Genomic DNA, 14703 nt, shown 5'->3' with positions numbered 1-14703 from the left:
ACTTCTGATGTTGCTTCAATCCAGGCCAAAAAAAAAAAAAAGGAATATAAATGAATGATTGGACATCTCTGGAGTCATTGATTTTCAGTGTGGAACTGAAGCTGGGAGGAATATGCAGTGTTGATAAATTTTTGAGACAAGGGCCGTATCCTTGAACAGTAGAGATTTTAATTTTTACAGCGGCTACAAATGCAGTCGCAAAAATAATGAGTGTTTCCAAACGTACTGAAGCCCATGAGGTTGTACATTATGTTTTGTCTGGTTTTCTTAAGACAATAAGAAAGAGATGTCATAAAAAATACATAACAAATCATGACCAAACCATGAATAACATGAAGAAAAAATAACAGCAATACACAGCTTCTCACAACTTACTAGTTGTAGACAAAACATGGCACACTTTAAAAAGAAAATGTTGGTTTAACTTAAAAAAACAAGTTACCTTGTTGCCTTAAAATTTTGAGTTCGTTGTAATTAATAAAATGAAAATTTTATTAATTACATTTAAAAAAACTAATAAATAAAAAAGTATTTATTAGAACTATAAATACATTTCAACAGCATTTTTAAATAGCATTTTACTACACACAAAAGTTAATTATAAATTAGTCACAGCTTAGTAATATGTGTGTGTGTGTCTGGGTGTGTAAATCATACATAAATGAATATATGTCCATCCATCCATCCATCTTCTTCCGCTTATCCGGGGCCGGGTCGCGGGGGCAGCAGTCTAAGCAGAGACACCCAGACTTCCCTCTCCCTAGACACTTCCTTCAGCTCTTCCAGGGGGACACCGAGGCGTTCCCAGGCCAGCCGGGAGACATAGTCTCTCCAGCGTGTCCTAGGTCTTCCTCGGGGTCTCCTCCCGGTGGGACGTGCCCAGAACACCTTCCCAGGAAGGCGTTCAGGAGGCATCCGGAACAGATGCCCGAGCCACCTCAGCTGACCCCTCTCGATGTGGAGGAGCAGCGGCTCTACTCTGAGCTCCTCCCGAGTGACCGAGCTCCTCACCCTATCTCTAAGGGATCGCCCAGCCACTCTGCGGAGAAAGCTCATTTCGGCCGCCTGTATCCGGGATCTTGTTCTTTCGGTCATGACCCAAAGCTCATGACCATAGGTGAGAGTAGGAACGTAGATTGACCGGTAAATCGAGAGCTTCGCCTTGCGGCTCAGCTCTTTCTTCACCACGACAGACCGGTACAACGACCGCATTACTGCGGAAGCTGCACCGATCCGTCTGTCAATCTCCCGTTCCATCCTTCCCTCACTCGTGAACAAGACCCCAAGATACTTAAACTCCTCCACTTGAGGCAGGAACTCTCCACCAACCTGAAGTGAGCAAGCCACCCTTTTCCGACTGAGGACCATGGCCTCGGATTTGGAGGTGCTGATTCTCATCCCAGCCGCTTCACACTCGGCTGCAAACCGTCCTAGTGCATGCTGAAGGTCCTGGTCTGTAGGGGCCAACACGACAACATCATCCGCAAAGAGCAGAGACGAAATCGTGTGGTCCCCGAACCTGACACCCTCCGGCCCCTGGCTGCGCCTAGAAATTCTGTCCATAAATATTATGAACAGAACCGGCGACAAAGGGCAGCCCTGCCGAAGTCCAACATGCACCGGGAACAAGTCTGACTTACTGCCGGCAATGCGAACCAAGCTCCTGCTCCGGTCGTATAGGGACCGGACAGCCCTTAACAAAGGACCCCGGACCCCATACTCCCGGAGCACCCTCCACAGGCCGCCTCGAGGGACACAGTCGAATGCCTTCTCCAAATCCACAAAACACATATGGATTGGTTGGGCAAACTCCCATGAACCCTCCAGCACCCTGTAGAGGGTATAGAGCTGGTCCAGTGTTCCACGGCCTGGACGAAAACCGCACTGTTCCTCCTGAATCCGAGGTTCTACTATCGGCCGTATTCTCCTCTCCAGTACCCTAGCATAGACTTTCCCGGGGAGGCTGAGAAGTGTGATCCCCCTGTAGTTGGAACACACTCTCCGGTCCCCCTTCTTAAAAAGAGGGACCACCACCCCAGTCTGCCATCCCAGAGGTGTAAATCATACATAAATGAATATATGTATATTATATAATATAAAATATATAATTTAAAAACAGCTCCACAGGATTGATAGGGTTGAGAAGCTCTGCTACACCGATGCACAACTGAAGCAAGTCTTTTTAAAGTACTGGTTGTCTCATAGATGGCAGCTCTCTCTTTCTCATTATCATCTATCACTCTGTCTGTATCTGTATCCCTCTCTTACGCTCACACACACAAACATATGATTGAGGCTTTGTGTTTTTACTTTAAGACGCTAAGAGATAGAAGCTGATTTGGTTTCCTGGCTTGGAAGAGAGGAAGATTAGCCGGATTTCAGGCCTCAAAGGGACAACGGCAGCATGTGAGGAGATATTAAGTGGAAAGAGAGGGATTGAGTAAGGGAGGGCGAGAGCAGTGTTTTTGAAGATTAGCCCCCTAATGCACCGGGTATCAGACTGGGGGACGGACTCACACACTGAGTTTTTATGAGTGATATCCCACGATCCCTTGCTGCAAAGCCACCGGAGAGAAGTTCTTAATGGCTGTCAGGTCTTCTCTGGTGGCTTAAAGATGGAAAGAGACATTTCAAACCTGGGTCTGTGCGGTTCATTCCTCAAACCTTTGAAGTTCACACATGCCTAGAGATTTTCCGTTGTTAGTCGGGGCGCTAATGATCAGACGCTTGCTTGTCTCTGTTTTGTGGTGTTGTATTAAGCCACATCCAACAAATCTGTTCTCACAGAGAGGTGGCAATAAGAATAATTTTATAAATGCAAATAATCGGTCCTGCACATACTCTCAGTGTGCTGTCAGCTGCCTTCAAACCTAAATGAAACCTCTTTGATAGGAACGCTCTGCATAGGCTTCAACTCACTTTGGGGGCTTTGTGTTCAAAAACAGCTTGTTGGAGTGCCACTAAATCGAATAATATGCAATGGTTTAACTTTTTTTTTACTACTTTTAGCACACCTTCTTAGCAATGGAAAATGCAGTACGCTAAGATAATAGTGAGATGGGTCACTACAAGACGCTTGTCTATCATGTGTTTAAATCCATAAACAGTTGGGAAAAAATTGTTGTGCATGCCATAACACCAATACTTAGCATATTGCTAGTATGTTGCTAAGCAAACATCACAATAATCAAATAAGAATAATGTTTTGTGAAATATTGCACAGTATGGAGGTATTTTTATCGATCTTTTGCAGCGTTCAGTTTTTTTATTTCCGGTTGCCATCATGATCATGCTCATTGCAAGGCATTTTGGGATTGTCATAGTAGCATTATCCTGTACTGTATAAAAAATGGATATTCATTTTGAGCAGTGTTAAATTATAAAAAAAAATATTATTTTTTAAGTGACTGTTAGATGATGGCAAAGATGATCTAAATGCATCACCAAATAAATATCCAACGTCCACCAATATCCATCCAATACTAATAAAAAATCTCTAATGTCAGCCGAACAACTGATACGATGCAGATATATATTGGGAATCCCTTTGAACAAGGTATCTTAGAAGGCAGTGCCTGTGATTCAGTTGTGAGAAGAGCTAGCTGGTTAGATGCTGGAAATTCAGAACTGCCCGTAAAACACTGTGTGTGCAGAAAGTGCTGAAGTGATTGTGCTTTAATCAAAGAGATCTCATCCCTTGATTTGATTCCCTGATTATATTCACATTACAAAGTCCCTCGTTTAAAAGGGCAATGCTGTTGTAATTCCAGGTCTTCAGAGATTCTCCTCCATATTAAGGGCATTATCATTCTGTGACTGACAGCCGCAGTGGAGCTGGTCCCACCTGTCCTGTCCACCGACAGAACATGAACATGACAAAGACAGAGTGGAATAGATTAATTAATTATCTTAATGTAGCATTTTATACACAGGAACAATCCCACAGTAACACGGGGTTACCGTAAAGTAAAGCTCAAGGGCACAATGGTGATAGTTCACAGTGTAGCATGTTTTTATGTACAGAATATTGAGTACCATTAGTGATGCTTTGTTACTGAATTAATTATAATGAATCAATTGAGTGAATGGTTTAATGACAGTTGTTTCTTTATTGATTCAATCTGTATTTTTGAATGAATCATAAGAATGATTCAAAGACTCTCTCATAAAAAAGGTGGCTGCATCCAGAATCATTTACTGTACTGAGTAGGTGCATCTTTTAAATAAGTAATTATTTATTGTGACCGTTAAAAAAGTATGTTCTCATATGAATTCTCTTAACGGTTGATATTACCTTTTCAACTGAACTGTGATGTTGCCAAACCCTACAATATATCCATAATTGTATTATACTCCATTGGATGCACACTTTGGAATCACATTGAAAGTTGTAGGTCAAATGGGTACTGTTTTTAAAATACTTTGAATTCAGACATACTACTATTTTGGCCTACTATACATAGGCTAGTAGGAAAGTATACGCTTTCAGATGCAACCAGTCTTTTTTTTTTCGTTCCTGAATGAATCAGCGTTTTTGAACAAATTGGTTGAGTGAGTGATTCAAATGACTCACTTACAGTATAAAGATGGTTACTTGTCGCCACCTACAATATAACCTGTTGAAGAGTCAGTTAAAAATCGACACCACTAATACACATCTCCCAGACTGATCAACAAACACAGACATAGTCATATGTCGGTGGACAGGACAGGTGGGACCAGCTCCACTGCGGCTGTCAGTCACAGAATGATAATGCCCAGTCATATTTGAGAAGTTAATAATTGGAAATTATACATATCTACATACGTATACATATACTATCTCCACTTCATACTGTAAGAATACATGCATCAGCTTTAAGTATTACCTTATAAACAGTGCAGTCCTACCCTGCTCTGTAAACACTATACAAAAACCTTTTGTGTACATGCATTTTCTACATAATAAGCATCTAAATGGGTGTATAAAGGTATGTACGCTGTTACAGGACTGTCCTTTTAACCATTCATTGAACTTCTATAGATTGATAAGTGCAATGTTGAGATAAGATGGTGTGTGGACTGTTTGTTCACCTGGATCAATACTGGAGTGCACTAAAAGGGGCTCGCTGGTTTAATGTGTACTGCCTTATACTGCAGATGAGATGAGTATGTAGGCTATAAAAGCCAGCGGGGGCTGAGTGTTATGTATAGTATTTCACCTCCCTCCACCTCAGTAATTCTTGTTTTACTAGGGCACCTGTCCCTGTAGAGAAGGCTTGTGAGGCTCGCTGCTTGTTCAGCTAAAGATCCGTATGAAAGCTGCCCAGATAGCGCACCTTGACCTGGCTCTCTCCTTCTCTCTCGCTTGCTTTGTGTCCTTTTTTTTACTTTCACTATCACTCTTTTGCTCTATTTTAATGGATTTGGGTGGAGGCCTTTCACCTCTTAAAAGTGTCATTAAGATCCTCTACAAAGTGACCTATTAAAAAGCATAAACTGCATGCATTTCTTGTTTGGAAAGATTGACTGGGCATTACAAATGTGCCTGAGGTGGCGTTTTAGTTTTCAGCCTGGGCAAGAATAGGCAGGTTTTGTAATATAAGACACTAAAATGAGAGTTAAAACCCAATGTGACCTCAACTCTAAAGCATTTGTGCCATTCTACTCCCACAAGCAATAGAGACAAGCCCTGAGGTGATGCTGTGTCATCTGTGGTTTCTCCTTACTCGCTCTGTTTGGAGAATATTAATAAGCAGCAGATGAGAGATATGAGCAGAGAGATTTATGTGCCGCTGATCAGCCATGGAAAAGGCAGGTTTCAGCTTACCTGTGCCAATTCAAACAGAGGAGACGTTCTCTCCCTGCAGGGTCCCCCAAACAGGTGCCACATCCATTACACTTCACTAAACAAGTCAGGGGATTTTCATCTACTGCACATGAAGAGGAGAAGTTAGATGGGTTGATTTAAAGAAAAGAAAAGCATTCTGAGCTTTTAGATTGGGATTGTCATGGAAATCCTCGAAATAAGAGTTTTAAAGGTGAATTGTGTGTAATTTCTGCACCACAAACAAATATAGAGAACATTATTTTAGAAAGCATTTTAACAAAATACACACCACCTTTATGGAAAAGTCATGAATCTTTAACGTTTTAAAGTAAAAATGAAAAAAAGGGTTTGACTTTATTTTGATGGTCCCCTTCATACATTCGGTTGACAAGATACTCATTAAACTCTTATTAGAGTATTAGTGGAGACTGTTAGGGGTAGGGTTCGTAGAATAAGTACTTGCCCTATAAGCCCTATTCACACTGGATTAGTATTATCCGGGGACCTCGTGTGATTTAGAAATTACCACATCTGAATTTCGTGGAGCATTCGCAAGGGATAACCGAAGCCTGTGATTTTACTCGAATTTACTGACTTATCTCCCGGATATGATGTCAATAGGCTATTGCTTGGAAATGTCTTGTCGTTATAGGTCTAGCTGTATGATATATCATAAACAGAATAATGTTCCTTACCGCATGCTGCTATACATGTCATCCATCTCCATCTAATCATTCTTTTTGTTTTTCGCTTTTCTGATGATTTTCAGCCTCATCTTTTCTGCAAATTGTATAGTTGTGGTGTAGGTATAGCGATATGACCCAGCACCCAAATGACTATCAAAACACTCCAACACAGCCTCCATTCTTCACGAAAGATGGATAAAAAGGATATATGGAAAAAGGAAAAAATTATAAACGACCCTGCCAGATAACAGAGATGTTGATTCGCACGGGACTAATGTTATCCCAGGACCTCGGTGTTCGGTGAAATATGGCAGGTCATTTGCGGGGGAATTTTTACTTTACAAATTACAGACATGGCCGATTCACACGGGATTAAGATCCCAGACAACCTCCGCAGTTATTACAAATGACTAGAGGTCACCAGGTAATGCTAATCCAGTGTGAATAGGGGTATAGTCAGTAGAATTTCTGTTGGGGGGCCATCCCAATAAAGTGTTAGCAGATATTAAACAGGATGTCTACTAATACTCAAATGAGAGTTTGTTGAAATGTGTGTGCGACGTTACTTATAGTCATCAGAATGTCTAAAGGAGACCGTCAAAAATGTTGGTTAAAGTGTTACCAAATAAAGATGAATTAAATATCAATCTGTTCCATTATGCTTTGCCCATTTTTGAACTGAAGAACACACCTAAGAAACGGGTCTGGTCGTGGTCAGATGAACCAGAAACCACTGATTAGTTGACTAGTCACTATGTTTCCATCCAAAGTTGCGAAATTAACTTATCCGCAAAATTAGAATATCACATAAAACATTTGCGAATAAAGCACCGCTTCCATCCAAGTGGAATCAGTTTATACTTCCTGATAAACGAAATATCAGTAAGAAAAGTAGGAGAAGCTCAGCCGGGTTTACGAGGGTGATAATCTGGAGGGGTGCTCTGAGGACACCGGCTGCTGGCAGCAGTTGAAAGACATGCTTTAACTGCAACGGGGCGCATAGTGGGAACCTGTACAAACAGCTGACCTTTAGTGCTGGACGTCCACCACCAGGAGGCCTGGAAAGTCTGAACGGACAGGAGAGGAGGAGAAGAAGAAGGGAGTCCAATAAGAGAAATGTCCAGTCACATCTTAATGATCTTTATGCAGATTAAATGAGAAAGAGCTAAAAATTGGCCATATGAGTTTAGCTGGTGTGTGCGCCTGTGATCATTTAGATGTGACTATTTTTATCAGGGCATTGTGGGACTAGAATCACCTTCTCTTAGCCCAGTGCTCCTTTGTCAATAGGAGTCAATGACAAATGGATGTCTGATGTAAATAAAAAAAAACTAGTTTATAAGGCAAGTCAATTTGACACTTGGATGGATGAGCAGGATTAAACGTGCTGTAAAATAATTAATGCCCACCTGTAAATGCACATTCTATATTTCCGTGCCAAGATGCCACATTGCTTGACAACCAACAGCCGTCAGGCTAATTAACTACCATTTATTTTATCATAATTACCTGTCTTTTATTAGATTGTTGTTGTTGCTCGAGGACCTTTGCATGTTCCAAAGTTCTAGTCTTGGTGTTGGTTTCATATGTTGATAACATATCATTGAAAAGGAAAAAATAACAATGTATTGATTGTCATGAGGTCTAACCAGCAAGTAAAAATAAATAGCTAATTGGTCTTTACACTTTTACTGGATATACTGTACATGTTATCTGTATTATCAAATATATTTGTGAAGGTGAATATTAATTTCTGGACAGGTCTGTAATAACAGTGTGTTGAAAATGTCATGTGGTCTAACCAGCAAGTAAAAATAAATAGCTAATTGGTCTTTACACTTTTACTGGATATACTGTGCATGTTATCTTTATTATCAAATATATTCGTGAAGCTGAATATTAATTTCTGAACAGGTCTGTAATAACAGTGTATTGAAAATGTCATGTGGTCTAACCAGCAAGTAAAAAAAAAAAAAGCTAATTGGTCTTTACACTTTTACTGGATATACTGTACATGTTAATCTTTATTATCAAATATGTTTGTGAAGGTGAATATTAATTTCTGGACAGGTCTATGATTCCCTGCAATGCCATTTTAGTTTTATGGTGTTCTTATCACATGACAGCTAATTAAATAAGAAATCATATTTATTAATTAGACTATACTCTTCTTTTTTATGGTCTAATTCAAATCATACCATATTTAGTTCAGTAGTTGACATTGATTATGCAAGATTTCTCATTTATTGTCTGTATGAATAATTGTTTTTTAAATAAAGTAGTAGACCTGGAAACACAAAATAAGAGTCACGTAACTGACCCATGGAGATATTTGATGGATGAACAAAAGAGTCACATTGCGTCATTGGTCAATCGTGGGTGACTGAGTTATACTTTATCTACGAATGAAGGAGACAGTCAGTACATTTTTTCGAGTTAACCTCTTTGTATCCCTGTCAGTGTGCATTCTGTCTGTGTAATGAAGAGTAGTTTTTAGCGGTATTGTTGCTTTTGAAAAGGCTGCAGAATGCACTCCAGAAACGGCTGCCTCTTCTCTGGGTTAATTGCTTGAGGTTACATTTCACAAGGCCCATTAATGAAGGCCGACTATCTGCCTTCAGGACTGCATTCTCTTTATAGAGACCCAAACAGTTCATGTAACTTATTTAGCTTCATTCAGATAGCTTTGACTCAAGACGAGTATACTTGCGTACTGTGCTAGCACACAAAAACATTCCACACACTTTCTGCTTCTCTCTTTTTTTCCCCCCATCAGCCGCACACACTTGGCATCCATCGCTAAAGTTTTGAGAGAGTGTTTTTTGCAGCCTTGGCAAGTGTGTGTGTGTGTGTGGGTGGTTGTAATCTGGTAACGAGCGTTGAAGAGCTCAGGATGGCCTTGAGTGTGTAAGAGTGCCACACATAGAAGACGACAGACAAACAAACAAAGGCTGGTGTCAGCAGAGTCAGGTGATGAAGGACATCATTTTGGTGGCCACACACAGCTCAACACAAGCTCAGAGGCAAACAATACACAGAAATAAACCAACATTCTCACTAGACACTGTGCGACTCCAGTAAAACGGGTTGTAACGCAATACAGAAAAGCAGTTGACTATACATCCAAATAACGGTCTCGACGCTAGCGATCACTGATTAAAGGGTTAATTAATTCTGTCAGATCATTTCAAATCTGCATTTCATCCTTCCAAAAAACACAGAGGGATTTAATTTAGTGTTTAATTCTGCGGTAGTAATGAAGATTGCATTGCTAGCATTTTATGAATCCTAAAACAACATTTTTGTTTGCATAATTTGACAAATCAATTAGTATTTTTTGTCTGAACTTTCACCAAAGCAGTGGCTCTCTTTCCCTGTGCCGGCTCCACACTGCTCTGCACATTTCCTATGTCTCTCTTTTCTAACATCCCTGATTCAGGGTGAGTCATCATTATTTTTGGTCTGTTTTCCTAGAGAGGAAAGACTCTACATTTTAAGTATAGAGTTACATTTGCTAACTAAAACCTTTAGTAACACTTTATATGAAGTCTGAAAATAATTTATATGGGTATACCTAAGCCATTATCATACATTCATAATGCCAGCTAAAAATAAAAATAAACTTGTAATGCATTATAACTATGGGAACTATAATCCATAAGTGTATAATAATGTGTGTTATAATTTCAGAAGTTCTGTCTGTCTATATCATTTTATATTATATTTTATATTATATATATTTCTAAACTATTTCTTTGTGTGTTTCTTTATTTGTTTTTTACTGTCAGCATCCAATCTCGTTTCCTACAGGCGTATGTCTAATTATACAGAAGCATGATTAATTAAGCTCATAATAAAACAAAGACGATTTTGTCTCTCTTACGGTTCTCCTTTCTCCCGCTCCCTCTCCCTCTTTCTCTTTTTTCTGTCGTTAATCTGCGTCTGCCGGGGTGATGGAGAGCCTCCCACGGCTCGCTCTTTAATTAAGAGTGGTGTAAACAACAATGGCTGTCGTGTAGCCCACGTGGCGTGAACACAGACATGAATGCGTGCCGTAAAGTGGCTTGCAGAGAGGCTTTCAGAGAGTTAGTCTGGACCTGCCAGAAGCCAGGAGTTTAGTTAGGCCGGAGGCCTGTCACGCTTTTAATGCGGACACAATGCTGAACGAGAAGGGAAAACAACATTGGATCGATATTTATTATTACACCAATATCTGCCACACTGGCACTTTTATATGGCGGCTGAATGCAATATATATTTGTGTTTAGAAGCTTTGATGAAAGTCATTCCTGTGATGTATAATCAGATTTTCTGCACTGATTTTGGGAATAAATTCTGTGGATTGCTTTTGAATATAATAAAATGTGCTGAAAGTATTACACTTCTATTAGTCGCTCAAGGCCTAATTAACCCAAGCATTTAAAGGTGCAGTGTGCTATTTTTCTATGATAAAATGCTTTCCCCCATCTCACTTACTGTAATATGAAGAGATAACTACAAACATCCCATTCATATATTAATTTACAAAAGTGTAAATATTGCAACTCTGTGGTGCTAACCAAACATTGTTCTGGATAAACTGAAATCTGCTCACATGTGAAGGCTATTGAATCACTGAGGGTGAACATCAGATTATGAGAATCTGCATTACTTTACGGAGAACTTGCGACCTGCAAGCCTGTCGGTCAACATCGGGCAGTGGTTGAGCATCCGTCAGCTCAGTTTTTCCGGCGTGTTCCGCGCCGTCGGCACTAGTCAGACCTCGTCTGTGGCTGTTTAGCTGATGGAGCATGTTGAATCTGCGTTGGGCAGACTGATGACAGTGAGACAGATTACTCTTATTGACTGTTCAGCTTAACGAACCAGTGCACGAGAAGAAAAGCAGAAGTGATGATTGTACGTGCTGATTGGCCGTTGGCTATACTCATTGCAAGGGCAACTTTTTGGCTGAGATGCATGCGACACGATGCAACAGCTCTTTGTATCATGGACGTTAGGATAAGTTTACACAGAAATTTAACTTCTGTCATATATTACTCACTCTCATGTCGTTCCAAGTGTAACGGAGGCCAGCTAGTAGTCGCAGTGTGAGTAAAGTCGTAATACGCTAGCCTCTTTATTCTTTAGCCTCCTTGTTAGAGTGCCTGACTCTCACGCCGGAGACCCGGGTTTGAGGACCGCACAGAGCGGGTTACACACACCCATATAACTTTCATTCATCTTCGAAACACAAATGAATATGTTTTAATGTCTCAAAACTCGTAAAAAATTGCAAAATAAATCAATACGAATCAAACGGTTTAATCCAATGCTGTGTTCCAAATCGCCCCCATACCCTCATTCTAATCCCTACATTATTTCATTAAAATAGTCCACTTGAATGAGTGAATGAAAACGTGTGAGTGAATTCGGACACTGAGTGAGCTGGATGGGCTGCTGCTTTTGCATATTTTGGTGCTGATTAATAATCATTTGACTGTAACAATCATTTAACAATCAAACTGGCAGCTCCAGTAGTAAAATGAAAAGATTTATCTTGAACTCTGTCATGGAAACTAGCATATATAAACCTTTCTAAACTATTTGTTTATCAATTAAAAGGGAATTTATACCTGTATGATATTACGCTGTACCCAGATGCGGTGTCTGGTCAGATGCGGTAATTCATTCGACGCACGACCCTCGCAGTGCAATATGGGTATTCTTTAGACGTTGAGCAAACATTGGTTGTACACTTCTTTTTGTGATGCCTTCTGGGATTGAATGACTGCACTTGATAACGTTTGATTCAGGCTTTTTTGCACGTATGAACATTGATCAACTCACATAGATGGAGCACTCAAATATGGTACGATCTTTTTATAATAATAAAGGTAATATATATAATAATAGTATTTAATTAAAAATATCTTAATTTGTCTTCCAAAGATGAACAAGCGCCTATTTGTTTGGAACGCCATGAGGGCGAGTAAATGATGACAGAATTTTCATTTTTGGTTGAACTATCCCTTTAAGAAGAAATGGTGCAACCGAATAAAGTACAGAGTTATCCTTAAACTAGCTAGTAGCTAAGCCTGTCACCTGGACTTTTTGTTAGAACTTATATAATATATACCACAAAATGACTGACAGGCTTTCTTAGCTTACAGATTGCCCCCCCCCCCCCAAGTCTAGAGCTGCCACGTACGCCTATGTCAGTGATATCTGTCAGGTAGTGTGGACATGGTACTCCTAAAAATGAAGAAACCAACATGCAAGAGGCAGTGGATGTGTAGAGCTCTATGATCGTCAGGTCAGATTCTGTCATGGGCCTGTGCATTACTAACAAATGACCTCTCTCTTTCTCTCTCTCCTCCAGAAGAAAGGATGCTGCAGGAGACCAGTGTGAGAGTAAGCCCAACCTGATCGCTCCATCCACTCCCCTGCCCAGTCCTCCACAATCCCAGGATGCTCTGCCCCTGCCGAGGGAAGCTGAAGTTGCTGGTGGTGTCTCTGAGTTTCGTCATTCTGTTCACCTGGCTTTACCTGCTCGTGGGGAACTCGGAAAGTGAGTATCAAGGCACTTATCATCAGATCTTCCGATTTCTGGAAGGAAACGATCTCTATGATGGCCATTTTCTGTTTTCTGATGTAAAGGCTGGATCGACAAAGAGTTTTCCCCTTTAAGCTGGGTTGACTTGGGTGTTGAGACTGTCAGTCAGTCTTATCTCGGCCTGTGTGCTAAAATCCTCATCTGATGGGTCTGTCATCCTCAGAGACGCACAATAACACTGCGGAGTGCTGATAACAGAACTGATCTGCAGCCAGATCTTAGAAAGCTAATCATTATAAAAGCTCATTCTCTTGCTCTCGATCTGGCATGTGAACATATCTATCTCTATCTGCAACCATGAGAAAGGTTCCACGTATGCACACAGTGGCTTATGCGGTGCACATTGAGATTATCAAAACTTGATCATCAGTATTCATAAGACTGAAAGAGTTTGAGAAGACTTGTCAGTTCCTTTGAAAAAAACCCGCCAGAGATGTATTTCTGCACCATTTTGTGGGTCATTCTTTGAAACGAGCGCATTGGAAAGCAAGATTTGAAACATTCTTTTGAAGAATGCCTTGAAGTGTTAATAAATTGCACTGAATTGTTCCATATCAAGTTGAATTAATATTTAAGCGGCAAAGTATGAGTGCCTGAAACCCCTTCAGCTGTGACTGTATTCACAATAAAACATGGCCTGTACAAAAGTGGTACTTTTCAAAGTGGTACAATAAGCACTAATGAAATATATTAAGAAAACACATTTTCATTTAAAGGTTTATTTTCATTCAAAAGTGGTATCCTTATGCTATAACAGGGACCTAAAATATTGACTTCAAGTACTCCCTGTGATTTAAGTTAATATTTCTGTTATTTAAATGCGTAAACTATGTAACTTTTGGTTCTCTAGTGGTTAAAAAACAAAACTGCGTTTATTTTGAGGAAGAACATTGTTTTTGGTTGTGCTTCGGCTCTATATTCGTGATATTCTCGAGCCATCTCCGCGTGGCTTTTACAACATTTCAAATCCCTCAGTTCTCGCAATCTCCAAAAAGCCACTGTTGATTCTGGTTTTATTACGAGCTCAGTCACCTTCTCTTTTTGCAAGCAGAAGCTCCTCGGTTCTGCGTTGGTTAAAACTTCTGGAATCACAAAACAAATCGTGGTGCATTCTTTTGATAGATATCAATAGTATGTCAAATATTGTGTTGGGGGGCATTCGAGTCAAAAGGCTGAGAACTGCTGCACCTCATGGTGCTTTTTGTAAGCTGAAATTTACATTAAGATTTCAAAAATGTATATATATAATCCTTTTCAATTATCAACTGCGTACTAAACAAAATCTTTGTAACAGGATTGACATTTTAAAAAGGATTTATTTACTTCCAGAGTTCACTTCCTGCCATTTTCCATGTTTTTGAAATAGTACGTTATTTTAATAAGAGGGTTTCATATTATAACCTTATAATGATAGATTATATACTGTGGTTTTTGAAGTGCTCATAAAAGCATGAAATGGACTTTTCTCCGCCTGCTGCCTTTTGACATCACAGCTGATGGTGGTGAAGCGACTGTGTGTGTTATTGTGGTGTTGTCAGCCAATCACTTTCCTGCGGCTCTAGAGTCATTAATCACATACCATTTACGTCTCAGGTGATTGGCTCAAAACAACATGG

At 40.1% G+C, this 14703-nt stretch overlaps 1 protein-coding gene across 13 annotated transcripts in view; it reads left to right on the top strand.

Annotated features, from left to right (window-relative positions):
• Positions 1-14703, top strand: part of large2 (LARGE xylosyl- and glucuronyltransferase 2) — a 116652-nt gene that overhangs the window by 89834 nt on the left and 12115 nt on the right. For 10 of the 13 annotated variants that reach the window (XM_079621509.1, XM_079621510.1, XM_079621515.1 and 7 more), the window contains one exon: positions 12854-13042. In XM_079621509.1, coding sequence (XP_079477635.1) covers positions 12943-13042 — 100 coding nt within the window. In that variant the 5' untranslated portion in view covers positions 12854-12942. The remainder of the gene's footprint in view (positions 1-12853; positions 13043-14703) is intronic. The other 3 variants (XM_079621506.1, XM_079621505.1, XM_079621504.1) reach the window with 1 other exon arrangement.

Source organism: Phoxinus phoxinus (genome assembly GCF_949152265.1).
Source record: "Phoxinus phoxinus genome assembly, chromosome: 8".
Lineage (NCBI taxonomy): Eukaryota > Metazoa > Chordata > Actinopteri > Cypriniformes > Leuciscidae > Phoxinus > Phoxinus phoxinus.
Note: the sequence above shows the minus strand (reverse complement) of the source record. Positions and strands in the feature narration are given on the sequence as shown.